The sequence below is a fragment of the Nannospalax galili genome, unplaced genomic scaffold (genome assembly GCF_000622305.1).
Source record: "Nannospalax galili isolate Female #2095 unplaced genomic scaffold, S.galili_v1.0 scaffold199, whole genome shotgun sequence".
NCBI classification, from domain to species: Eukaryota; Metazoa; Chordata; class Mammalia; order Rodentia; family Spalacidae; genus Nannospalax; species Nannospalax galili.
Window position 1 is genome coordinate 2518425 of NW_008343559.1, and position 27143 is coordinate 2545567.

The following is a 27143-nucleotide window of genomic DNA, read 5'->3' on the forward strand; positions in this document are numbered from 1 at the left end:
CATCTTCATTTTACATATTTTTCTATCCTGAGTGGACTGGTCTAACCCAAAGGACGGCTTCTAGGGCATTCATTTTCTTGTGTTTGGAGTCCTTACTGGTGTTTATGTGGGCAGGAACCATCTCTGGGATGAACTCCCTCCAGGCATGCTGAGAACCATAGAGAGACTCTAGCCTTGAGAACAGGGATTGAGGGAAAGCTCCTGGGCCCCCAACCAATGGGGTACTGGCATGCTTTGTGGGGAAAAGCCCTGATCAATAGCTTTAGCCGGTTTCTGTGGTCTACCAAGAAGACATTACTCAAGCCAGAGTTGGGAAGAGAAGGCAGTATTGGCTTTGAGGACCCAGTGCCAGTAGGTGCGCTCAGCAGACACTGGGTCCTAATATTCTGTGTCACCTGAAGATGCTTTGTGATTTTTAAAATCGTCATCCAAGCCTGGGTGATATGTTTCTTTGCTGTCAGAGGGGTTTATAGTTACTGTTTGGAAGGGGTTTCTAGGTCTTTGGAGAACAGTCATTATTAACAGGCAAAACCTGTTACCGTGACCTAGATAAAAGGAAAGAAACAGCCCCCATCCCCTTAGATTTCCCTGGCCTGTGTCAACAGTGTGCTGCTCTCAGTGCTCCTCTATCTTGTGGGAGTGAAAACAGAACTGGGTGATGGAGATAGCTGTCTATAGAAAGAGGGGCATTCGGGCAGGGTTCTCAGCGCAAAGCAGTTAATACCGCCTTGTCTCCCCTTGTCTCCGTCTCTCCTTCTGGATGACCCTTCTGTGTACTGTCCTGCCCTGCCCACTCCTCTCTCTCACCAGAGAGTTTTCCAAAGAGAGGGAGAAGGCCAAGGCTCGGGGAGATTTCCAGAAGCTTCGAGAGAAGCAGCAGCTAGAAGAAGATCTCAAAGGCTACCTGGACTGGATCACCCAGGCAGAAGACATTGACCCTGAGAACGAGGATGAGGGCATGGATGAAGAAAAGCCCCGCAACAGTGAGCAGCTGTCTTCTGTCTTTGGCTGGGGCCTGGGAGATGGGGGATAGTAGCGGGAAATATCTAGCACTGACCTTTTATTGTAGCCCACAGCTGGTGTTACTGGAGTAACCCTTGTCTCCGTGATTGGTGTCGTTTGCTACTCCTAGGAATTCATCACAGATGGAAAATAATTGCTCCTAATCTGGAAAACCTAATAATCTATTTAGAACCTTTGACTGAAACCACAGTTGAGTTTGTGCTAAGATGAAGGCATGCTTCTCTGGAGGACTCTGTCTCTTTAGGCAGGGGCAGGCCTCCTGCTCCTGTTTCTAAGGAGAAGCTTTCACCAGCCAGCTGCTTAGAAAGTTGTGTGCCTGGGGCAGGATTCTCTCTCTCTCCCTTAGCAGAAGCCTTCTAGTACCCCTGAGATTTCTCTAAAGGAAAGGGGTCAAAGTTTCTTCTTGCATATGTAATATTCAAGAAACTGAGGAAGTGCTTCTGGGAAGATTGGAGGAAGCCCAGAGGAATTCCACATAGTATTGAGCCAAATCTCTTCCTCTGGGCTTTCTCATGGCAGATTGCTGGATAGACTACAGCGGAGACAGAAATTAGAACAATAGCTGACTTGTAAGTGTTTAAGATAATCTTGGAAATTCAGATTCAAATCCAGTGAGCCCAGAGGTTCTCAAAGTGGAGTCCCTGGACCAACACTGGCAGTTGTACCTATGAGCTTAGTAGAGGTGCAAACTCTAAGGCTCCTGCCCAAACCCACTGATTCAGTAGCCCTATCTTGGGGCCCAGAAATCTGAGTCAACAGCTCCTGCACAGTCAGTCTGATAACCTTCGGATTCACTCTAACTGCCGTGTTTCCTGTGACCTTGATCTTCATGGATCTAACCACACCCTTCTTCCCCTTCTGTGCTCAGTATTTCTCTTTCATTTTATATGTTTAGCTAGTTGCGTTTCTGTCCTCTCAAGCAGCATCACTAAAAAACAAATTCCTAAGCACCGGGCATCAGAGCATGCAGGTGAGAGAGGCAAGTCAGACTGTCTCGGCAGACAAGGACTCAAGAAGAGCCAGCGTAAGAACAGGTAGAAGAGGAAGACAGCCAAAACTGCTAGCAGAAGCTCTGCTCCCTTGTTCCAAAGATGGGTTTAATAAATCTCTTCCTGATAACTCTGCTCAAGGTGCAAATACAAAATTAAAACACATAACAACAAGGGATTGGTAACAACATAATTTAATAACCCAAGGAAGCCTTCACGCTTCACTAAGTAGTTTTGCAAGCTGGAAGAGGACGCCTTTGATGGATTGTAACAATGAACAATGGTGCCGTTGAGGGTTTTTCTGGAGAAATGCATGACAGCTTTTATTACAGTTTTGATGGGACTGCAGAGCAGTTGATTAGTCTGTGGCGTTGAGTGGTATGGAAAAAAAAAGTCAATTGGGCTGTGAGTCACAGTCAAGCTTACCTCCAAAATAGAGGAGTCGATGTCTTGGCTCTCATTCTGCCCTCATTCAGGATTAATAGTGGTAAGCAATTTTTTAGCATGTGTTATTTAGAAATGGGCCATACCCACTACTTGCTTAACAAGTCGGTTGCGGTCCACAGAGACACATAATTAGGTTGTTCTCTGCCTAAAGCAAGTGCTTCCAAAAGAAGCATGCTGCTTCTCTATCTTGACCATTAAACAAGTAAATTCCAAGGAGAATTCCCAGCATGGAGCATGCCTTGCTGCTTAAGCAGATTGCACAGGCAGACTCATCCAGGTGACAGTCTCTGCCAAGATTGTCTAGAGCCCAAAGATTCCAGAGACCTCTTGTACAGCTTCTTCATGGCTGGAGGAGCATTTGTGCTCTGCTTCTCATCCTTGGCCAGCCTTGTCCTAGGAAGATCAGAACGGGAGTATTCTGTCTCCTGCATGAATGGAAATGTTAGAGGGGCAGTGCCAGGAGACTGGGGCAGGGAAACAAAGATCTAAAGAAGCCAGTGTAGAAAGTAAGTAGACACCTATGATAAAAGGAATGGAGAATAGAGGTGGGAAGAGTCCATTTGACTGTGCTTGTTGGAGAAGCCCCAGTAAAAGTGGAGTTGATGTGATTTAATTGTTGAGAAATTTGAGACTTGCAGAAAAGGCTTGGAAACTACATTCTTCAAGACTTCATGATTTGCCCTTTGAAAGAAATAGAAGGGGAGAAATGCTTGTGTTTAATTAGGGTCAATTCAGTTTTTGAAATGTCTGAAAAATAACCGGGTAAGACTTTCCCAACTCTTTCCAGCTCAAAAATGAAGTAGTCTGTGTGTGCTCACACGTGTGTACATTACTCTGTATGTGACTACATACACGTGCTCTTACATGTAGAGGCCAACTTCAGGTATCACTCCAGAGGACCTCTCCTTGTTTTTGAGATAGGGTTTTTCACTGGGACCTGGGAGTGGCTGATCTGGCTAGGATGGTTAGCCAGTAATCTGCCTGTTTCTACCTCCCCATCAGTGGAACTTCAAGTGCTTGCCACTATGCCTGACATTTTGCCTGGGTGCTGGGAATGAAACTCAGGTCCTCATGCTTGTGTGGTAAGCATTTCACCAACTAAGCTATCTCCTCATCCCATGAAGTAGAGAGAAGAGGTATGATCACTTCATCGTGTTTCTGGTGACTCTGCTTCTGTCCCATCAAGCATCCCTGTCAGCCCAGATTACATGCCACTAGTGCGAGGCACTGGGAGGCAGAGCTGGCTGCACTGAGGGAATAACTCGGAAATATGTCATTGCACAGTAGCTGAGCGTGCCTACATACAGCCCAGTCAATCAGCTTTCCTAAGAAAAGATATAAACCCACTGAGGAAGTGAAAGATAACAGAGAAAGCATTTACTTGGGAGGCCTTCTTGTAAGTGATTACAGAAAATGAAGTAAACTATGTAGTAACAGTAAACTGTACTTAAACGTAGATTCCAGTTCATCTTTCCACTATCCATCCATCCATCCATCTATGAATTAAAGGTCTACTCCCTGCTAGGCACTGTTGTTCACACGAATGATATAACAATGAACAAGGTAGTTAAAACTCCCTGCCTTTGTAGAACTTCTGAGAGAGAGAGAGAGAGAGAGAGAGAGAGAGAGAATAAATAGTATGTCCAAGTGATAAGCATTGACAGGTTGTGGCATTAGATGGGATGCTCATTGTCTACTGAAAACATAACATCTGAATAAAGTTTTGAAGGTTTAAGAAAAGTAAGCACACAGGTATTTGGGAGAAGATCATCCCAGGCAGAAGGAAGGACCCCGCAAAGGTCAGGAACATGGCTGGTGGATCTGAGAGAGGAGGCTAATACTGTGGGACTCAGGGTGGAGTTGAGGCAGAAAGTGGTGAGAAAGGATGTCCGAGGGAAGCTGGGGGAGGACCATGCACTTTCAAAGCAGGATAACTTGAATGTAAGCCAAGCAGCCACTGGAGGTTTTGAGAAAAGAAGTGACACTATCTGATGTGCATTTAACAGGATCCTGTGACCACTGTGTACAAGGTGGAACCTCTGGCCTGAGCAAGAGCCAGCTGAGAGGGTATTCCTTGGGAGATGCTGGTACTTTATCTTGGCAACAACAGAGGCAATTCAGGATGATACCGTTTGCTGAAAGATAAAATATGGGATATGAGAAAGATAAGTCAGTGTGATATGATATTCCAAGTCAGTGTGACAATGGACCTGCCACTTACTAACATAGGAAAACAGAGCCAGATAGGTGTCAGGACAGGAACATGAAGAAACTCAGACCTTTAAGGTTAAAATGACTATGAGATGTGCAAAAGGAGATGTTGACTCGGAATAACTAAGTTCAGGGGAAATCTTCGAGACTGAGTCATAATTTGGGGGGGGTCAGCAACATATAGAGGAAGTTGAAATCTATTTGTTAGACTGACATCAATAGCGGGGCAAGAGTGGAGAGAGATGAGATGAAGCCAAGAGCTGAGACCAGGGTTTGGTTGGAAAGTGATGATAAAAAAGAACCAGCAAGAAAGATTTGAATAGTGTGACCAGAGAACTAGCAGGGAAATCAGAGGAAGGGTGTCAGTCTGCTGACAGGCCAAATAAATGAGGGCTGCAAACACAGCTGGACTTAGAACACAGGGCCTTGATGAGAGCTGTTTGGGGGCATGCTGGATAACTTAAGCTGTCAACTTGACACACGTGATTAGAGGGAACCTCAATTGAGGAGTTGTCTCCATTGGTCTGGCCTGTGGCCATGTCTGTGATGCATATTTTGATTGTTGAGGGAAACGGGAGGGCCCAGCCCACTGTGGGCAGTGCCATCCATGGGCAGGAGGTCATGTATTGTATAAGAAAGCAGGCTAAGCAAGACCCAAGTAGTAAGCCAGTAGCAAGCCAGTAAGCAGCTGTCCTCCATGGGTCTGTGCTCCAAGTTCCTATCCTGAGTTCCTGGCTTGTCTCCCTTTGATGGACTGTGAGCTGTAAGTCAAATAAACCCTTTCTTCCCCAAGTTGTTTTCGGTCAGTGTTTTTTTATCATAGCAACAGAAAGTAACTAAGACAGGGGGCATTATGAACTGAAGCCTGTTGGCAAATCACTCTCATTCTTCAGTCTCTTGAGTCCTTAGTCTTCCTAGAATGGCCCTAGGACTTCTTACAAACTTCCTCCTGTACATCTGGCATGACTTCACTACCAGTAGCTGGAACTCTATCCGTCATTGTGTTGCCATCTACAGCCATGTCAGTACCAGGCCTTGCCACAGCAACTGCTTATAGACAAAAGGAGGACATGATACTTAAGAGCCATCCCAAGATCACATAGGAGAAGAGAGGGGCATGTGCATGCTGGTGTCCGTTTGCAGTTTCCATGTGAGACAGCTGTAGGGCTCTTGGTCTTTAAGTTCCTCTTCCATCTGGTAAAGATTAAGGCAATGAGTTCTCACCATCCCACTGACTACTTCTGTGTTTCCCGCAGGCACCAGTGAGCATCCCTTTTGAAGCCATTGATTTCACATGTTGCAGTTGTATCAGGCTCATTATCATTGGTGAAGATTCCCTGCTCCAAGAATAGGGCCCATTTTCTAGATCCCATGTCATGTCTGATAAAAGGCATTGGAAGGAGAAGCTGTACATAAAGAGATGGTGGGCTGGTGATGTGACTCAGCAGGGGGACACTGGCTGCTCAAGTCTGGCAACCTGTGTTCAATCTCTGGAACTCATGTAAAGGTGGAAGGAGAGAAATGACTCTACAAAGTTGTCTTCTGACTGTGTCACACACATCCCCACCATACACATACTAACAAATACAATTTAAAAAAGAAAGAGATGGAAGTTTCTTCTCTTCTTCTTAAAATAAAAAAATGCGTTTATTAAATATCTACCCATATTGGAATCTCTCTCATGTTATTAATATTATTTAAATACAGTCCCCGCCTTCTAAAACTTTCTCTAAGATACACATTTATGTGAATGAGCCTGTAAAGATGAGCAGATGGTAGACCCAAACATTGAGATTCCACATAGATAAGGAGGATTAAATATTTGCACAAGTGATATTTGGTTATGTGACTCTATGGAGCCACTTTTGCAATCATCATTAACCAACCGAGCCACATGCCTGCTGTGTGCCCTGTAGGACCCAGGATAACGCTTATTGAAATTCAGAAATTTGAAGGCCCAAGAGAGCTGCAGGTTGCCCAGTAAGAGCCCCATGTGGCTTGCAGGCGGTAATCCGAATATCATTGATTTGCATTAGATATGTGTCAAGGACATGGACATAGTTATTTGATCTTAAAGCAGTTTTTAAAACATCAGTGTAGTCAGCATGTCCTTGGCTCTAGCTTGTGGCCAGGGGCAATTGCATGTCTCTATCAGTGGCAGAGTTCCTTCCATGAAGCACCTGACTCAGATTTCAAGAGAAGAAACATCCCATACCCATTATTTTCCTTGCTTCCCTCCCCGCTGAGCACACCTAAGTAACCAGGCTCTGGAGGCCATCCTGACCTCATGCTGTTCCCTGAAGACAGATGCCACCCAGCGGACACCAGGATCAGTTCCTCCGCCTCCCAGGAATTCTAATAAGAAGCCTAAGCTCTGGGAAGTTGCCTTAAGAATTAGAGAATGAGGGGCTGGAGAGATGGCTCAGCCATTAAGTGCAATGCCTGCTCTTTCAGAGGACCCAGGTCTGATTCCCAGCACCCACATGGCCACTAACAACAGCCCTTAGCTCCAGTTCCAGGGGATCAGATGCCCTTTTCTGGTCTCCATGGGCTTTGCATGGCATGGGTACACTTACATACATGAAGGCAAAACACTCATACATATAAAATAAAAATAAATAATTTTTAAAAAGAGCCGGGTGATGAAATGGGAGCATAAGATGGGAAACAACTCCCTGGTCTAATCATTAGAGAAGTCAGCTCTCTTCCTCAGTTCTTTGGCTCACCGCCCTGTAGGGCTCCTCAGAGAAGCCGTCCCAGATGCCCCAGGCAGATGCACTCCTTAATTCCCACTCTACCTGTAGGACCTGACCATGCCCCACACCTGTCATGCACCACTATAACGACCTCTTTACATATCTGCTTCCTAGGTTACCCTGCGGATCCTTAGATGAGCTATCCCTGCTACCTGACTGACACGGTACAGGGCTTAGGAATGTTGAAATACACATATGTAAGTCAGATGAACACAATGCCATGAGTGAATTTGTCAAGTATATTCCCCTTTGCTCTGATCTGATAGTATAGGTAAGCTCAAGCCTTTCCTGAACCTGAAGAGGTCCACTGATCTGTCTGCTCCGAAGTGGCTTCTTGGTGGCATTACTAATGACTTCTTTTAAAGGCCATTTCTTTTCATGAATACATTGTCTTTCCAACAGCCTAAATCACTCTCTAGTCTTGCAAATTGCTGTTTACAAACCCACAAATGAGAGTGAGCAAGGAATTCTATAGAAGTGCAGACGGTGTCAAAGGTGGGGAAACTGAGGTACCCAGGGACAGTGTCAGGAGTTCCTAGGATGTGAGACCGTGCTGGACCCTGAAGGTGATGGTGACCAGTCGGGGTTGCTCTCTGGGGCTCTGTGGTGAGACTTACTGACTGGCAGCTGTGTGCCTAGGGCAGGAAAGCTACACAGTAAGGGACAAGAAAAATAACATTATGTCAGTCCAAATTGGTCTCCAGCGTCCTCTGTGAACTAGTGTTCCGTTCCTCTAGAAAGCACCTGTTCTGAGAACAGAAGGAAACTCTGCATCCATAGATCTCTGAGCCACATGATAAGGACAAAGAGAAGAAAAGAGTAGGCTGGACACGATATCAGTGTTCATAGAACTGGGCAGGCATGTCCCAGGCCAAGAATTAATAAGCCCAACAAACTCCACATTATAAATGGTCAGCACTGGCTGAGGAAGGCAGAGAAAAGGGATTCTTGTGATCTTTCTTTAAAACTATGCATTGGTTGGGGGCTGGAGAGATGGCTCAGCGGTTAAGAGCATTGACTGCTCTTGCAGAGGACCTGGGTTCAAGTCCCAGCACCCATAGGGCGGTTACGAACCATCCTTAACTCCAGTTCCAGGGGAATCCAAAGCCCTTTTTTGACCTCCACGGCATTGCAGGGCACGGGTACGCTCACATACATGCAGGCAATACACTCATAAACATAAAATAAAAATAATAAAACGGCACGGGTACGCTCACGTACATGCAGGCAATACACTCATACACATAAAATAAAAATAATAAATAAAAAATATTAAAACTATGCATTGGCTCACTCTGACTCTCACTGCTTAACCCCAGTGGTGAGCACAGAGCTAGCCCTAGCTCCAACCAGTTACTTTCCTCTCTAGCGCTTCAGCGGCTTCCCAGTTAAGCAGGCTGCAAGGCCTTCTCCCTCTTCCCCGTGTACTGCCTTCCTCCCTCTTCCACGCTTCCTCCACAGTTTACTTCCTGCCATCAGCCGGACACCAAGTCTTTGCTTTTGGATAGCTCTCTCACCTATTCCTTCCTCTCTGCCTTTCTTCCCCTGAATTAGTAGCCACCTCACTAGGGCCCTGCTTTCCAGCCCCAGTCGCACACAACCTGCCTTCTGCAGCAAAAGGAATGCTTCTAGAGCTGTGTTGTTTCTTCCTTATAAGCTTTGAGGGTCTCCCCTTGGCTACATCAAGTTTGAACATATTCTCTTTGACCGAAGTATCTCCGATGTGCCTGGCCAATATGTCCAGCCATCTTATTCACTCCTGTATGCAGGAAAACCAGATTGTTTTCTACTTTCCAAGCACCCATGCTACTGGTTCTATATTCATCTCTCCTCCCTCTGTTTGAAACAGCTTTCTGGCTCCTCCCACCCTCATAGCACAGCAAAGGCAGCTCCTGCGGCTCTTGATGGTACCATCCCAGCCACTCCGTCTCGGATCAGGTGCCTCAAGAACCTGGGAGACCATTCTTCTGCCTTACCAGCACGATGAGAAGGGCTCAGACTTCCTGTTGTATGGAAAGATCTCAGAGACACAGAGCATGCGTTATCCATTCTTCAGTCCCCCTCCCTTTCAGTATCCAGGACAGTCAGTGGTCCATATGTAATAGACCCTCCCCGCAAAAGTGTATGGAATTAAATTGAATCCTGTTTTGCTAAAGAGAGTGAAGATTTTATAGCCTTGAATTCTTACCTACTTGACCAGAAAACTTTTTATAGTCTTAACTGTACCTGTGTAGGCTCTCAGGGGGAGTACTGTGATTAACAATGTGAGCAGAAAGGACTAAGGACCCAGAAGAATTGTTGGAAGTCATAACATAATGAATCCATCAGAATAGAAAGGTAGCATACTGATGGAACAGGGGGCCTCCTCTCCTGAGGAGCAGCCATGATGCCATCACGCATGCGTAGGTAACATCTGTGGTTTGAGGCTGAAGAGTGGACACATATCAGCCCCCATGGGCTCTTAGCTGACAGGCAGAGGTGGAATGCTTAGGGGCATGAAATGAGGGCAAAAAAGGACATTCATTTCATCTTTTCCAAGTTGTCTTGTGGGCACTATTAACCCCATTTTGTAAATGGGAAACTGAGCCTCAGAAAAACTAACTTGCTTATAAGTTGCAGAGTCGGGTAAACCTTGAGCCAACTTTTGCTGGTTCCATGCTATTCCCTTCTCTCCCACTGAACCCACCCTCAGTAAGGAGACTTACCCCTGCTATACACACCCTGATTGGCCTGTTCATTCCCCTTTGTTAACGTGCGAAGCAGGACAAACAGAGGGAAGGAGAAAGGAAGGAAGAAGGCAGTAGAGAAAACAGATCTTAACTTTTTAATACAAGGCACTACTAGTTTGATTTTTAAAACACTGATATGTGACTGGAGGTGTATGACATAACCAAGTCCCCGGTTCTCGTGCAGCATGAGAGAGTGGGGGAGGGGGGAAACTGGCTTTATGATAATAAGAAATATATTTAAGTATGAAAAGATGATAATTGCTCAAGGGAAGAGATAGCTGAGATCAAGAGCCCTTAGTTTAGGTGGCTTACAAGATAGTTTTATTTGGAAGAGGCAGCGACGGTATGGCCTCTTGGTTTCCCTTCGGTGTGGGCTCCTTCTGAACGTGAGTTGTGGAGCTCATTGATCAACCTGATGTCTGTGTTCTGACTCCCTGACCACCTATATTCTGGCTTTGCCAAGCACACCACAGGAGTGAGGTTAAATCCGAGTTGCTTCAGTATAATGCTGTGCTGTACAGAGCTCATCACCTCTAAGCCCCTAATTATCCTAGGAACCTTAGCATCAAGAAGGGCCGGAGGTACTGCTGTGAGTGGCTGGTATTTGGGGTCCTGGAAGAAATCCTGTCATCTATGTAAAAGTCATGGAAATTTTGACTAGCAGACTGGCCTGTGCCCACGTAGCTTTGCCTGGCTTGGAGGCTTACAAAAATACTAATTTGATTTGAATGTGGTGGCTTTCAAAAGAGATTGACATACCTGGGGGCTGAAGAAGTTCAGGAGAGGGACTGAAGAGAAATGAATCATCCAATGTTTCCTTTTGATCTGTTTCCTCTGATAATCAGTGCTCAGCTTCCAAATAGAGCCGTCTAGGATTCAGTCACTCTCAGCTCCCACCTCCCCACATTCCCACCACCCCTCATATAAACATAGGAGATAAAAATCAAATCCCATGCTTTTTTTGAGGCACAGTCTGTAGGAGGCCACCAGTAGAGAGAAGGGGCCGCCCTGCTTTTCTCTGTGTTTGCTGGGGTGGATCACCATCACCTAATAACAGAGGGAGAACAGTCACGTACTCTGTCCTCAGGGTGTGTGGTATGGAGGTCGATTTACAGCATGGGGAACTTGGAGTCACTGGAAAGAATAAGGAAACTGGGATCGTTGGCCTCAGAACAGCACACAGGTTTTGGGGAATCTTCTAGAATCACACATACCTAGCTGTCCTATTTGAGACAAACATTAGTGCTTTTGTTAAACACATATTTAAGTACCAGTGTAAACGAATGCAATCCCTGTCCCGAGGGGACCCACAGACTAGCAAAGGAGACAAAGAGATAGGTCACAGCAATGATTGTAGAGTTAAAGGGGAAGAGAAGAATTGCTGAGAGTCTGGAGGGGAGGGGAGTATCCATGCAGAGAAAGATTCTTGACATTGTCCTACTGACCCAGTTTGGCAACCTATTGTGAGAGGCCCAGCATTGAATTTCAGTTGCATAATCTAGTAAGGACTGTTTCTCATTGCACACTGCAAGGTGGACTAACTGTGGTGGCAGGAAAATAGCACTCCACACAGTTTTCAGAGACCGTGGCTGCTTCCCTCTCATGGCTATACCACTTTGGTCCTCAGGTACCACTGGACCCTCTGCATCTGGCCAGCAGAAGAGGGAGGGCTGGAGGATCTGGAGGCCAGGTCTAAGTGCAGGCATCCCTCCTGTCTGTATTCCATTGCCCAGGACCTTCATTAGTCCCATATGACTTCCAGAGGACTGGGAACCTATGAAGTTAAGTGCACAGGAGGCAGGAGAACTGGAACTGAGTAGACATGTGACCACTAGAAGCTCACACAACCTAAAAGAGGAGAAAAGTTGAAGCTGAAGGGGCTGCAGGTACAAAGTTGGAGAAAAGAAGAAAATGGAAATGCTTAGGAGGGAAGACTGGGGCTCCAAAGGACCCTGAATTGGGGCTTTAACTTGGGACTCACCAAGGAGATCTAGGCAGAGGTATAGCAAGGTTTGACTTCTTTGTTAAGAGGTCCCTGTACAGCCGAATGTAGAAAATGGGTTGGAAACTGAAAGCAGATGGGACAGGGAGCCCAGGTCTGAGGCCAGTGATGCTCAGTAAAGGCCCATTCAGGGATTGGTTTGAAAAGATGCCTGTGCCCGCTAGGGTCCATTCTAGGACTGCAGACTCCTCAACATTTTCCCTGGAGTCTGGGGAGTAAATGGTCCATGCTTGCAGCTCCTGGGAGAGCTAGTTTGTCCTTTCTGTGTAATGGTGAGACACATCGTAGCCCTTCATTCCTTGCTGTACAAAGGACTGTTTGTGTCCTAAAGTTCCTTGCCCCTAAAAGATGCTCATACAGAATTCCAAGCCATTCTGCCCTGCCCTCATGCAAGAAAATTTAAATACCAACCCCAAACACAAGAGACAGATGATTTGGCTCTGTCTTTCAGCATGTCTTCACCAATTGAAAGCACACATGCCTCTAGGGAGCGTCATAGTGTGCCGTGGAACCCATGCTCTCCTTAAAACACTAAACCTGCTCTGAGCATTGGGCCACTGTCCTGTGATTCCTTTGTAGTGAGCCCACAGGAAGAAGGTCAAGACTAAGTTTGGTCAGAAACTTAGTAGAGCATCTGCTTCAGCAGGTTACTTGGTAAAAGAGATGGCCCTGTGGGGGCTCTGAGAACTGCAGTGAACAGGGCTGGCATGTTTACCTCTAATTAGCTATGTATCACTAAAGCAGGTCTTACACTCCCCTCACAACAGCCACGTGGTGGCTCCAACACAATTCCAGAGTCTTCTGGTCACTGAATCTATCCCTCATCCTCCAGACACCTTGCAGCCATGACTTACCTGAGTTAAAGTGTGGGGCTAAGCCAAGTCTGGGTTCCCCAGACCCTGCCCATCAGACTGGATTGATCTCTCAACTTACAGTGCTCCAAATTCAGCTTCTCTTGGAGATCCATTCAGGGTTTAGCTCTGCCTCTGCAAGGGGTACAGGACACCTCAAATATAGCCTAACAGGAGCCAGGCAAGGGCCTTCCAAAGAGAATGGATAGTTTTGTTTATTTCTACATACCTGACTTTGAACCTAAACTTGGACTTCAGTGAAAAAGCAGTAAAATCTTCCTGTTCTACATTCTGCTTGAGTCTACTAGCAAGCCCACACCTGTGTTGACTGAGAACCATTCCTCCTCAGATGAAAGGAGGAAAGGAAGAGCAGTGGTTTGTGGAGGACCCCAAGTCTCAAAATACCCACCATGGATGGATGGGCTCCAAATGGATCTACTCTGAGGTCATCAGGGTAGAAGAAAACCAAAGAATCTGTTTCCAGATACCTTTCAGGGGGGAAAAAGGAAAGCAAAATAAAAAAGGTTTAATCCTTTACTCAGTTACAAATAAACAAGTGTTTATTATAATTTATATTTAATTTGTATTTATTCATCAGATTGACAAAAAATTACTCCCATCAAAAATCTGCTGGAGTGATTAGACATATAGTGAATAGATAGGCTTTTGGGGTGGGCGGTGGGATTGAGACAGGTTCTCATTTAGTTCAGGCTGGTCTTGAACTCCTGATCCTCCTGCCTCTACCTCTCAAGTGTTGGAATTAAAGGTATATGACCATGCCCAGCTTAGATAAGCTTTGATAAGAGAGGTTTTAAAGGTCTATCCTTTCCAAAAGTGTATTTGAACTCTTCAGAGGGTTTTTTGTTATTCTACACACACACATGCACACACACATGAATATTAAGACTTTTTAGAGTCTGGTCAGAGGAGTTCTGACTGCCCCTTAAATCATGCTCTGAAGATTAGTCATCAAGGGCCTGACACAGCCATTGTAATCATGAACTCAGCAGCTCCAGTGAACTGTACTGGGCCTGCTTTAGACCAGACCTGTCAGCAGCCAGTCATAGAAGGGAATGGGCTTATGGGACCCATCCCTCCCTGCTGAACTATTAACTGCTGATGGCTTCTGGGGGAAGGGAAGTCATTATATTCAGATATGTACCAGGCTCTGTTGGATAGTTCCATATCCATGGCCACTCAGAGAGACCTGGTTGAATTTAGTGGGTCACACAACACAGACATGAACATAGGAAAGAGACATGTAGAGAGGTGAAGGTTTGACATGAGCAGGAGGGAGGTAAGAGGGTGGGGGAGTAATCAGAATGCATTATATATATATGTGTGTGAAATTGTCAAAGAACAAATTTAATAAATAATAATAAAAGAAAAAAAATAGTCATCAAGCCTAAGTTTTACTAACATGTCCCAGGCCTCATTCTGAGGACTTCCATGTTCAAGAATCCAGCACCTTATATGGAAGGCCAGGAAAGTTACTTCAGCCACCTGGGTTTGCCCCTGGCCTTTTGCTTGGGAACCATCGAATAGAGCTGTCCTCAGCCACATACTCCCAAGGTGAAGAGATGCCATTTCATGTTTTCTAGGCTGATGTATTAGGAGAAAAGCCTTTGTGTCCCTTCTCCACTCCAATCAGCAGGTCCAACCCCTGCATCTCATCAGTGACTCTAGTGCCTAATGGGTTAGGACCGTGGTGTTCACTGTCAGACCAGTTATTGCATTAGCAAAATCCTCTAAAAATCACACACACACACACGCACACGCATGCACCCCAGACATGCCAGACACAGGACAAGAAGACATCAGGGACCCATTTCTTGTTGGAATGTTCGTTAGCATCTCCCTGTGTTTATTAGTGTTCACTGAAGTCAGATAGAGTGGAAACCTCTTATGATGTTGTCTGTGCCCAGCGGAGGCAGAGGGAAGACAGTGCTGGGAGTGAAAGTCCATCAGTGGCAGAGGTTCTTGGCTGCCAGGTCCCTGTCTTACTCTGCCCTTCTGCATGGATGAGGAAGTGAGGTGGTTAGTTGCTAATGATGAGGCAGCGTGCCAGAGCTTCCCTCATGAAGATCCCAAGCTCTATCGAAAACCGCAACACCTTTTCTGGAGCCTGTAGAGGACATAAACTCATTCATATTACCCATAATTTCCACGATACCATAACTTATCCTGTGAATCCAAGTCCTTCTCATTGGCTCAGTGAGTTAAGAATATGGCAATGCAAGAATAATGCCCATCTTGGGGAGGTGCTCCCCAGGACCCATCCCTTAGTGGAGAGCTATTGGCCATTGATAGCTGCTGGGGGAGAAGCCTTTCTTTGAATGTGTGGCCGCTGGCAGATTTCCTATGCTCCAGTGGATGGCCCACACCCATATACGTATGGGTATGGGCAGCAGTATCTGGGTATAATGGGTTATAAAAAAAAAAAAAAGACCTGAAATTGGGAGGAAATCATTGGGGGGGAGGAGATTTAGGAGAAGTTGAAGATGTTGCATTGTGTATATGCAAGACATTTTCATGTATATATGAAAATATATATATGAAAAAAATATATATATCCTAACAAGATATTGGAGTTTGGGATCCTCATACCATGTGTTGGAGTAAAACTAGTAAGATGCTGAGAAAACCAGGCAGCTGGCCCTCCAAGCCTTACTCAGTAATTAATGTGAAACTTTCCTCTCCCCACTCCCTTGGTGGTACAGGGGAAAAGATTGTACAGCTGTAAAAACCCCTTCTAGCTCTGGTGATCTGCTCCCATGGCTCTTAGCTGGTATACACTAGCTTTAGCCCTAGGAGTCTGGGTCAGACCTAGAGTGGGCATTCTCATCCATCTGATCCTTGAGGATTTCAAGAGTCTAGAATCTGCCATCCCTAGACTCCTGGAATTGCATGGGATCTCCTGCATGATAGCCTATACCCCAAAGCCAGCTCACTCAACCAAAGACCCTAGACAAAGACCCTATACACACCTTGACTTCTCAGCAGTCCTCCATCGGTCTCTAAACCTATCTCTCCTCTCTTTGCTGTCCTTCCTCTGCAGTTGTGTTATTTCCTTCAGTTGAGCCCCAGATTGCCTCGCCATACCTGCAGTATAGCACTTCCTGAATGTGACTTGTTCCATTGCCTGATTTATCTGATTCATCTTTTGGACTTCACATTCTTATAAACAGGATGTCAATAGACCTAGCACTAGCACAGAGCTAACAGCACAGGTAGGCAGTGAATATTTGTTGGAAAAGGGTTGGAAAGTAGGGAGATAAGCGTAGGGTCTTGCTTTAGAAGTTCTTGGACTCCTACCCCTGAGAACGGATAACATAGACCTCCCTTGTCACTCAGTCAAATCTGAAACCAGATCAGTCCAGATCAGGTCCAGCAGAGAATATGTAATGAACCAAATATGCAAATTAATTTTCATCTATTCTTATCTGGCAACATTTCTTTTTCACTTCAAGATTATTCCATATTGTTCTCCTTGACATACTTACCTTTTATCCCATTTCTTCAGATATGTGAAGCGAAGTGTTGGAACGGTCTCACTTTTATTCTCTCAGGAAGGCCAGCTAGCCAGCCAAGAACAGCAGCCAGTAAATGATTAAGAGAGTGGTGGGAATCAATGCCTTCTTGCTTCTTTAGTGCCAGAACACTGAATATAATCAAGGTTTAGAAGGCTGACCTAGCTCCTTCAAAGGGTAACGAGGTTTGGTTTCATCCATTGCATGGTCTTAAGCAGAACGCACATTTCATTCACTGGCTTATGCAGGAGATGTATGGAGTGAATGTTATCACCAGCTGAGACCTAATGAGATCTCCACTATCCCTCCTGGATGGAGTGGGAAGCAACCGTTTTGGTAATAAATAAAGAACAGCATCTAATTTATAAATTCCTCTTTCCGCAGCTAAGTTTAATCAGATCAGTGCAACTGAAGGGAATTGTTGATAACCAAAAATTATTTTCCATGTCTTTCTCTGGCCAGGAAGCATTACTCCTAATGGAAATGGCGTATTGTTCTGGCAATAGTCGGGAATGACATTTGTCATTAGACTAACTCAATTGTTGCATATTGAAAAATATGCTTAGACCATAATCTACTTAAAACCAAACTGGAGCTGAGGACTTACGTTACTGTGTTCCTGGTGTCACGGGTTCATAGAAGTTAAATCTCTTTCCAGTTAAAATACAGAAATCTAGCCGGGTGTGGTGGCGCACGCCTGTAGTCCCAGCACCTGGGAGGCAGAGGCAGGTGGATCTCTGTGAGTTCAAGGCCATCCTGGTCTATATAGTGAGTTCCAGGACAGCTGGGGCTACAGGAAGACCCCTCTTAAAAAAAAAAAAAAAAAGAAAGAAATCTGTGGTATGGTAGTAGTCTCCTAAGATATCAGTTGGATCTCACTGATTATCCTGTCAGTGAAATGCCAGACTGTGATCACAAATAACTTTTGTGGCATGAGAGAGAGCAGGTTAAGAGAACAGATCACCACCTCTGGCTCTGCCTTGGTTCAACTCAAGGTTTAAAAAGAATCCAAGCCAAGTACGACAGCACACTTGGGAGACTGGAGGAGGAGGATTAAGAGTTTAAGGCTATGCGGACAGACTTATCTCAAAATTAAAAAAAAAAAAAGAATTCAGAAGGCCTAATAGGAAATTAAAGAAGCTGTCTTACCCCAGCTGTGCTTAAATATTCTTCATGATGAGCCATAGTTAAAGATTTTTACAAACTGTCTTCTCACAAGGCCTTGAGCATTTCCAGGACAAAGATCATGCCATGGCTAGGCCTCTGTTAACACACAATGGGAGCTTCTTGAATATTTCATGATGGGAATAACAGCAGGAGAGAATACATCTGAGAAGCAAATGGCCCCAAAGGGGACATAAAGTTCGGCCCTGAGACACATTTATCCTCACCAGTAAGTGCCCAGACTACAGCTGACCTGTAAGATACAAAGCAAGCGACCATGAGGTTCCTTTTTTCCTTTTTTCAGTCTTCTGAATGACAGCTGTGGTTAATTAAACTCCTCATCACAGTTGCACCATCTTAATCCTCACTGGACCTTCCACAAATGGTAGGATTATTTCTTCATTTTCAGATGAGAAGGTTAGGTTCAAACTATTTGCTTGGGACTGGATGCCTGGATAACAGGAAGCCCATACCAGCTCTGCCCCAGTTATGGTCCTCTGGACACCAAAATCTACTCTCTTGCCAGGAGAGGCAGAGAAGGTGGCCTGATGGGAGAAAGATTGCTGGAGAGACTCTCTAAAGGGCAAGCCAGGGGCCCTGGATTCTCGTCTTAGCTTTGGTATGAATTAGCTCAAGGTCCTCAGACAGACCCTCCCTCCCTGAGCCTCAGTTTCTTGATCTGTAAAATAATATACAAATCGTCTCTATTTTTCTGTAAATCCTTGGCTTTTTCCAAACCCCTTGGCACTGACTATCTCTTTGGGTCCCCTGCTCAGAATGAATATGTGACTGGCCCAGGGAGGATCACTGTGTCCCCTTTTTGCCCTGGCGGTGAAGAAGAAAGTACAGCTACTTAAGAACTTAAGTAGCTCTAGTTCTGGAAAATACTTTCCCTCTTCCTCTTCCTTGGCTGGTACAACTCTATACCTTCCACATGCTGTCCGAGGTGTTGTAGGTGCAATGATGTTGGCACTGTTAATTATCTTTGCATGGTTAATTACTTGCTCTAATTGCTTTGTTCTCTGTGCCCTCTTGTCTGCCTCATGTTTCCATTAGGGGTTGTGTTTTTAAAAGTACCTCCTGCCGCCTCCCCATTGGCCTCCCAGAGGCCCTCTGAAGCACCGGGCTGTGACAGTACTGTACCCCAGTGCAGTCTCATGGTCCTGCTCTGGTTTAGAGTGCTAGACATCCTCCTGGCCTGCCTCTCTTCCTGCCTTCCTCCCTTCATCCACGCAGTCTCTCTTTCCTTATTGGGAATACTGTCTGTGCTTGGCCGCTCCCAACTTTGCCCCTTCTTAGCTAATTATCCTACTAGTTAGCACTCCTGCAATATGAGAGGTAACAACTGCAGAGCTGACTGAATCTGCCCAAGGGGCCCTGGTGCTGTTACACAGCTCACCAACATCCACATGTCCCACAGTCCACAGACTGACTGTCCCCTTCCTTTCTTGAAGAGCCTTTCTGCATCCCACCAACCATGACCAGGACTCTCTCCCTGTGATAGCTTTGCTTGAAGACATTCAGTAACAAACTCATTGGCCTCATTGGTCATGACTTACAGGCCGCTGTGGAAGTGTTTCTTTCCTCAGAGCAAAGTCTTCCCCTCAATTCTTTCCTTTGATAGACCTGTCTCTTAGGGCATGGGCCTCTGCCTCCTGTGTGAAGAGACTCCAAACATTAGAGATGGGATAGGGTCTCCTAACCCATTTTTCCCAGAGCAAACCCAGTGCTCGTTCTTGGTAAGTCACAAGAACATGACTTACAGTCCCTCTACCACCCCAAGACTGTATCTTAGACTACCGCCTACTTTAAACGTGGTCCTGAGCATTGAACCTCTGTCCTAATGGGGCCTGACTGGTCCAGAGGAGAGGGAAGCCGAAAGCAGAGAGATGCGGAAGCAATGTGGCCATGCAAAGTGAGATCAGTTATAGCAGAGGACTCACAGGGAGGACAGGCTGACTGATATGCTGACAGCTGCCCAAAACTCGTTTGTGACATTTGAGGCTGAAGGGGTGGGATGAGGTTGGGAGTGAAAATGGCTTATTTTGTACAGATCCCATAAATGGGAACTGAGCGTTTACTCACAGCTGGGAAGAGAGGCAAATTGGAGCCCCTTTTGAAGGACTGCGCTTTACCTCAGATGACACCTTCTGTGGGTCTCCAGCCCTTCCAACCGTTGCTAGAATCTGAGCACCTCCTTGCAGGAAATCTGAACAAGGATCATTTTTAATGGAGGCAACAGAGCCCAGCAAAGAGAAATCAAGGGTGAGTCTGACTCTCTGACTCTGCAGCTGATGAAGTCAATGAAAGACTGTCAAGGTTCAGACCTCATCCACAGTGGGACTTTGAGATTCTAGACAGTGGAGGTGGCCTGGGGTCTGGGCTTAGCTGCAGTGCCTTTCTGACCACCATGGGCTTTTAGTCCCCATAGGGGAGTCAGTGGCAATAAACAGGAAGGCAGCATTGCCAGGAGGAAAGAGGATCAAACTCTGCCAGTACCTGGCCCTGTCAGCCCTCATGAAGGTGGGTGTGGTGGGAAAGGAAAGGTGGGCTGTGCGCCCACATTCAGCCGCTTGCCTGGTGCAGCCGGCCTCCCTCTCCACCTCCTCTTGCTCTGCTCACCCTCCTGCAGCAGCCCTGGTGCCATAATGGTGGAAAGGAATTTTCTGCTTGGAGTATTGGATGTTTATGGCCTCCTGGGATCACAGTGACCCTGGTTTTTGTCTTTGGGTTATGGCTACAGATCAAGGGCTGACATTTATACCTCTTCCTAGTTTACAGCAGCAATTACGATGATGGTGCATCCTGCCTTTTTAATAAGTAAGGCCTCCTTATTTGGCTTCTTAACATTGAATCTTGTTTTATATTTATCTTGATGGCTTTAAATGAGCCTGGTTTTCATTGCTTATGTGGGGGACGCTAAGCACGGCCGAGGCGGGTAGGAAGTCATTGAGAATGTTCTGGAAGCGGTGGTATTTTTACTGTGGCTTTTCTGCACAAGCAGGGTGGTGTTACCTGCTGCCTTTTGTTTCCCTCTTCGTTCTCACTGCCTCCATCCTCTTCCACAACCATGTTTTCCTCTTCCTATCCACCTTTCCCTTGAAAAACCAAATCTTCATGGTCTGGGCAGATTCATTCATGTAGGAGATGAAGCGCACAGGACCTCACATTACCATGAAGTGCGTCGGTGCTTCAGCAGCAGGACCAAGGCTGGACAGCCTTGATGTTTCCTAGGCTCTCAGTACTGGGAGGTTCTTAGGCTTCCAAGTTGTGCACAAACCTGTGCAGCTTGGGATCTCTGGCCTTGTGTTAGATTTGCCAACCATAGAAAAGTGGTAAGAGCAACTATTTCTTCTGCAAGAGAAAAGAAAATCAGATGAGACACCAGAGCTCCTCCCTGGACAGTCACTAGCACAGAATCCACAGCCAGAACATCCACCCACTCCCTGCACTGCCTGGCTAGGCTGGTACAGCCCTGCTCCCACTGAAGTCCCCCATTCTTATCCTTCATCTTCACACTGTGGACTTGAGCAAGCTTTCCCTGGGCTTACCTGATGTGGCTGTGAAGCCCTGGGAACATGGCCAGCCGTTCTCTGTCATGTAGTCGCTCTCCCTTCAGGCACCTACCTTCCACTGGATGGTTAATGGGGATTAACATCTTTGTATGGCACCCCAAGAGCTCACCTGTCAGGTCCTCACAGAGTATACCGGGTGCTATTAGACAGGCATTTTAAGGAGAATTTGATGAACATGTAGGCATGTAACTTCCTTCCTTAAGGAAGTTAGTACAGTACTCATGGATAGCAGCTATGGAAAATTGTTACTTCAGGTAATGAAGGAGAAAGCACTTCCCAGAGGCAGAGAGAACAGCTGTGTGGAGAGGGCCATGTGACTAGACCCATAGCCTTTGGCAGCAAGATGCGGCCAGTGAGAGTGAGGATCCCAGCCCCACTCTCCTCTAGCCCACCCACAGATGCCCTGCTGATGATTCCCACTGGCCAGGCTTGGAAAAGGATCCTTTGATATGGTTAACAGAGGTCAGCCTCCAGGTGTTCAGAACATGGTGGGGGACATACAGGCAGCATAAGACTATCCTGACAGCTCTGAAGGTACAAAGCACTCTTACCTAACAGAGGGAGAGTCTGAACTAGTATCAGGCGTCAATGTAGAATATGCCGCAGGCCCATTCGCACTATTCTTTATAGCCGAATACACCAACATCATCGTAATAAATGCCCTATCAGCTATCATTTTCCTTCGGACTATATACAACCCATACACCCCAGAACTATTCACACTCAACTTCATACTCAAAACACTAATCCTAACAACCTGTATTGTGGTTCCAGAAGATCAGACTAGGAGGTCAGAGAATTCTAAGATAAAGTCCCTAGTCTTGAGTAAGTTTTAATCTACTCAAGGAGACAAATCTAATACTTATAAGGTAGCAAACTTTGAGAAAAACGTTTAAACTTAGTTGGTACTATTAGCAAATATTTATGCTAGTTACTATTTTACAAAGTTCTTTTTACAAATATTATTTCACTTAACCCATACCAAAAGCTCTTTGGATAAATACTAACGTGTTCTTCCCTGTGTAGGGGAGGAAATATGGGCTCAGAAAGGCTAAATCACTTACCTGGAGTCCCTTGGCTGGGAGAAGGTAGGACAAAAACTGGCATCAAGGTTTTTATTTAAACTTTCCAGAGACTCGAGCATTCCAGGAGATGAGGGGGAAAGGGTTTCAAGGGCAGTAGATGGTCCTGGAAGCCACCAGAGGCTAGAACTGGGCCTCCAAGATGGATGAGGTCTGAGTGGGTGGCGATCAGCACTGCCTGTGAAAGTTCAAGCAGTGAGTCTCCCCAACCCAGGGCTGGGGCAGGCTCTGTAGTGTCTCTTGAATTCTTCAGCCTTGCTCTCTAAAGTGGAAGTGGCCACGGACAGCATGAGGGAGAATGCCACGGCTGGCACCCAGTAGAAATTAATTCACAGAAATAGATGGCAGGCTGGACTGGGCCCAATAGCTGCAGTTTGATGACCCATAGAATACACGGAGGAGACATCAGACTGTCATAGGAGAAGGAGTGGTATGTGGTGTCACATAGACAGAATCCAGAGCCAGCAGAGGTGACACATCAAGAGACAATGAAGAGGGCAGCTCACCTTGTTTGGAGTCTTAGCCTAGGCTACCTAGCAAAGTACTACAGCCTTAAATGACAGAAATAGATTTTTCTCGTAGTTCTGGAGTCTGGAATCTGAGATCGAGGTGTGGGTTAGGTTGGCTCCTTCTAAGGCTGTGATGGAAGGTCTATTCTAGGTTTTTCTCCTTGGCTTGTAGTGCTGTCTTCATACTGTCTCCCTCTGTCTCTGTCCAACTTTCTTCTTCTTGGGCTACCAGGCTGATGAGGTCACCCTTGTGACCTTATTTTAATTAAATTACATCCTTAAAGATCTTGTCCCCCAAACAGTCCATTCTAGCTAAGGGAGCTTAAGACATCAACATGAGGATTTCTACAGACAAAACTCAACCCATAACTGATCCAAGTTAAAGAGAGTAGAGTCTGTGAAGCATGACATTAGGAATTTTTTTGCTTGCTAGTCAAACTCTTATTAGTACTCAGAGAAAATAAATGCTTAGCTATACCATTTTGATTCAAAAATAAATGTGATAATGGGCATCTAGCCAAGTAAATGGTAAGGCTCCTGGTAGGAGTATTTTGGCCAGGGCAATTGGAGCCCAGCAGGCTGAATGCCAAGAATCACCCCGTGACTCCTTCCAGCATTCTGCCTCATGGGGAAATTCAGGGTGGTGGCTAAATACCCCAACCACACCTAGGGATTTCTGACCCGAGGTATTAACTCTCTCCAAACAGGGGAGATAAAAGGTTGAAAGTAACAAATGAGCTGTCTGAGTTCGGATAATGGCTTACAAATAAATAAATAAATAAATAAATAAATAAATAAATAAATAAATAAATAAATGAATAAATGGCAAATAAAGACTGAACATGTTTCTTAGCAAACCCCATGAGAAGTCAGCCATCTCTACTGATCGTCATGTCAAGACCTTACGAAACTTCCATCCCTGGGACAAAGTCAGAACTGTTTGGGAGACCAAAGGTTTCAGAACTCAGTGTATGTCATCATGCTTCCCAAATTCAGTTCATATTCTCTAATGCCTCTTAGTCGCTCAGAATGCACAGGGAAATCGGAGACAGGGCAGGCCCATTTGCTTATATGTGGCTTCTTCTCCCCATATATCTTCCAAGCCTTGAGTTTGGGAAAAAGAGAGAAGAAAGGAAAGGAAGGGATACCCAAGGTTTTTCCATTTCCTTTGTGGATTTATTGCTAAGTGACTATACTGGCATTTTCCTTCTTTACCCAAACTCAAGTGCTCTGACTCTTAAACCATTGCCCAAATCTCTTCTGTAGACATTTTATTAATGTGGATTCATTTGTCCATCTTTGGATGCACAAATTACATTATGTTGAAATTGTGGTGGCCAAATAACATCTAATTTCTTTTTAAGGAAAACATGAGGTTGGTACACTGGTACAGTCTGGAGCACATCTACCACCTGGAGATTTGGTTCATAAGGATCCGTCCAGGGGCAACCTTTAGTGTTATGGAGAGCTCACTTCCTATAGAGGAGAAGGAGGGCCACGAGCTGTGAGCCTCCCTGTTGACAATAGCTGAAAAAAGGCTGACCAGATGAGCTGTGCCATTATCCTTCAATGACAGTACATGGAGTTTCATGGTGGAGTCTCATAGCTCAGAGAGTTTATAAAACCAAACATACCAGTGAACACCAGCCTAAACAATGGCTTAGCTCTAACATGCTTCCCCTGGCGTGATTCATGGGATCTCTAACCAGATTATTCCATAGAGAAATTTATATGTAGAAATTATTATAATATAATTTCACAGCATCTACCCAATTGTTCTACAAGCATGCTAAGGAGAGACTGTCACTCTGCACCTCTCCTGAGACATAGAATCCTACCAAGTGCCACTCAAGCAAGAATAGCCACCAAGATTAGATGTCAGGAGAGTATGTAGAATACACTAATTCGAGGATATAATGAGCTGTTGACAAGATATTGCCCAAGTGGGGATGGTGGCTGCTAGCTATCGAGGAGTCTAAGGAAGGGGCATTCTTTAAGCCTAGGAGTTCTGGCAGCTTGGGCAGCATAAGACGACCCTGTGTGTTAAATAAAAAAGAGTCTATACAACTCATTTTAGCCATTTATGGTATTACTTAGAAAGTATTGATGGTACCTATAACTTGCAATAGCAACCATTAATTCTTTTAAAAAGAAGTCTTTCTTTTTTGTTTGTTTGTTCTTTTGGTCTTTTTGAGACAGGGTCTTCCTTCCTCTAGCCCCAGATGACCTGAACTAGCTATGTAGACCAAGCTGGCCTTGAACTCACAGAGCTCTGCTTGCCTCTGCTGGGATTAATGGCATGTGCCATGTTTTTTAAGAATCATTTTACCAAAAGTTCAGAGATCCGCATGTGATCCACAGTATCTATTAGAAGTAATCTCAGAAAACAAGCTTCATCTCTAGGGTGCTTCCTCAGCATCCTCCTTCAAAACTCTCTCATGTTGGGCTGGGGAAATAGCTCAGCCAGTGACGTGCTTGCCCTGTAAGCATGAGGACCTGAGTTTGAACCTTAGCACTCACATAAAAAGCTAAGCATGGTGTTGAGCACTTATAATCCCAGTGCTGGGGAGGCAGAGACAGTGGGTCCCTGAAACTTGCTTGTCAATCAGCCTAGACAAATCAGCAAGCCTCAGATCCCAGTGAGGCCCTTGAGGTTGACCTCTGACCTCCATATACACATACATATATACACATGCATACATACCCACACACAGGTGTCACAGCATACACATGTACATATACCCACACATACACACACAATCCATCGTGTTTCACAGAGGGCATAACCCTTGTTTTGTCTAGAGAGGCATAGCCAAGCATATTGGCATGGAATGTTTCCTGACCCCTCAGTTCCTTGCTATCTTTCAACTTTAGTTTCCGACCAACTCTTTTAAGTGGCCAAAGGTGGTCAGATTTCCATCTCAACTGTAGAAAAGTGTCTAGCACTTGTGATTCTAAAACGATTTGAGCATTCAGTTCCTTGGAGGTTTCCCTGAAGCAGGCAGCTATCACAGTACTGTCTGATCCTTTACTGACAGGAACACAAACTTCATCTTCACCTATTTTATTGGCCCAGATGCTTATGGGATAAACTACTACAAATGCTCCTTTCAGTTGAGATACATTCATTTCAGCCGGGGGCCTTTAGATATGTGACTTGACCCACACAGCAAATTGAATGGAGATCATGCAGGCCATACAAACTGAGCTAGAGAGCCTGCAAATCACCATGAAAGGCTAGCCCTGGTAGATCTGGTTACATGTTAAATAGCCATGTTATTTATCAGGTTCTTCTTACAGCTTTTAAAATTATCGTACGGTTGTTTCCAGAACTGAACAAGATGTGACATTGTCAAACTAAATGCTAGACAATGCTGCTGTTTGGTAGGTCTTCAAGCCTTGAATCACTGACCAGAATCCTTGTCTCCTCACACCAATGACAGGAACATTCGGAGGCTTGGTGATTGACAACTTTCTTTTACCTTTTCACCCTTCCGCAGAAGACTCAGTCCTGGAAGAGCTCTCACTTTAGTTCTTGTTACTGTTCTAAAATGTACCTGTCTCTAGAAGGAACTGTGAGCCAAATCATTGTCAGGATTTATTCAGATAGGACTTTGAGGAGAAAAAGAAAAAGAAGTGCCGGGCGTGGTGGCACACGCCTTTAATCCCAGCATTCAGGAGGCAGAGGCAGATGGATCTCTGTGAGTTCAAGGCCATAGTGAGTTCTGGGTCATCTGGTGGTACAGGAAGACTCTGTCTCAGAAAAAAAAGGAAGGAAAGAAGGAAGGAAGGGAGGAAAGAAGGGAGGGAAGGAGGGAGGGAGGGAGGGAGGAAGGAAGGAAGGAAGGAAGGAAGGAAGGAAGGAAGGAAGGAAGGAAGGAAGGGAAGCTACTGTACTTATTTTGGAGTTTGTTTATTCTATACTGTTTTAAAGATGAGTGGTCTTTCCCATAGGTTGGAAATCAGTTTGGCCCCTTCCTAAGAAGAGCCAATCTTCTGAATTCCCACTAACAAAAAATGTTCACAGAAGTTCAGTGGTTATAATCTGAGTTACAGGGAGCTGGGATGAAAGACAGAAGCCATGGTTTTCACTTCATGCCCTTCCCCAGAGAATATGGGGCCACTTGCCTGTTCCCCATCCTTGTAAGAATAGCTGGTAACCTCCCATCTCCATTCACTGCTGCTCCTCATTACTAAGCTGTGGTTGTGACACACCCATCACTTTTTGCCAGCTGTTGCTCCCATGGCTTCACAGAGGCACACTAGTACAAATGT

At 45.4% G+C, this 27143-nt stretch overlaps 1 protein-coding gene across 1 annotated transcript in view; it reads left to right on the forward strand.

Annotated features, from left to right (window-relative positions):
* The window catches only part of Cacna1c (calcium voltage-gated channel subunit alpha1 C), a 617044-nt gene that overhangs the window by 439303 nt on the left and 150598 nt on the right, over positions 1 to 27143 (forward strand). Inside the window, 1 exon segment of the mRNA XM_017799802.2 lies at positions 811 to 983. Within this exon segment, the coding sequence (XP_017655291.1) occupies positions 811 to 983 (173 nt within the window).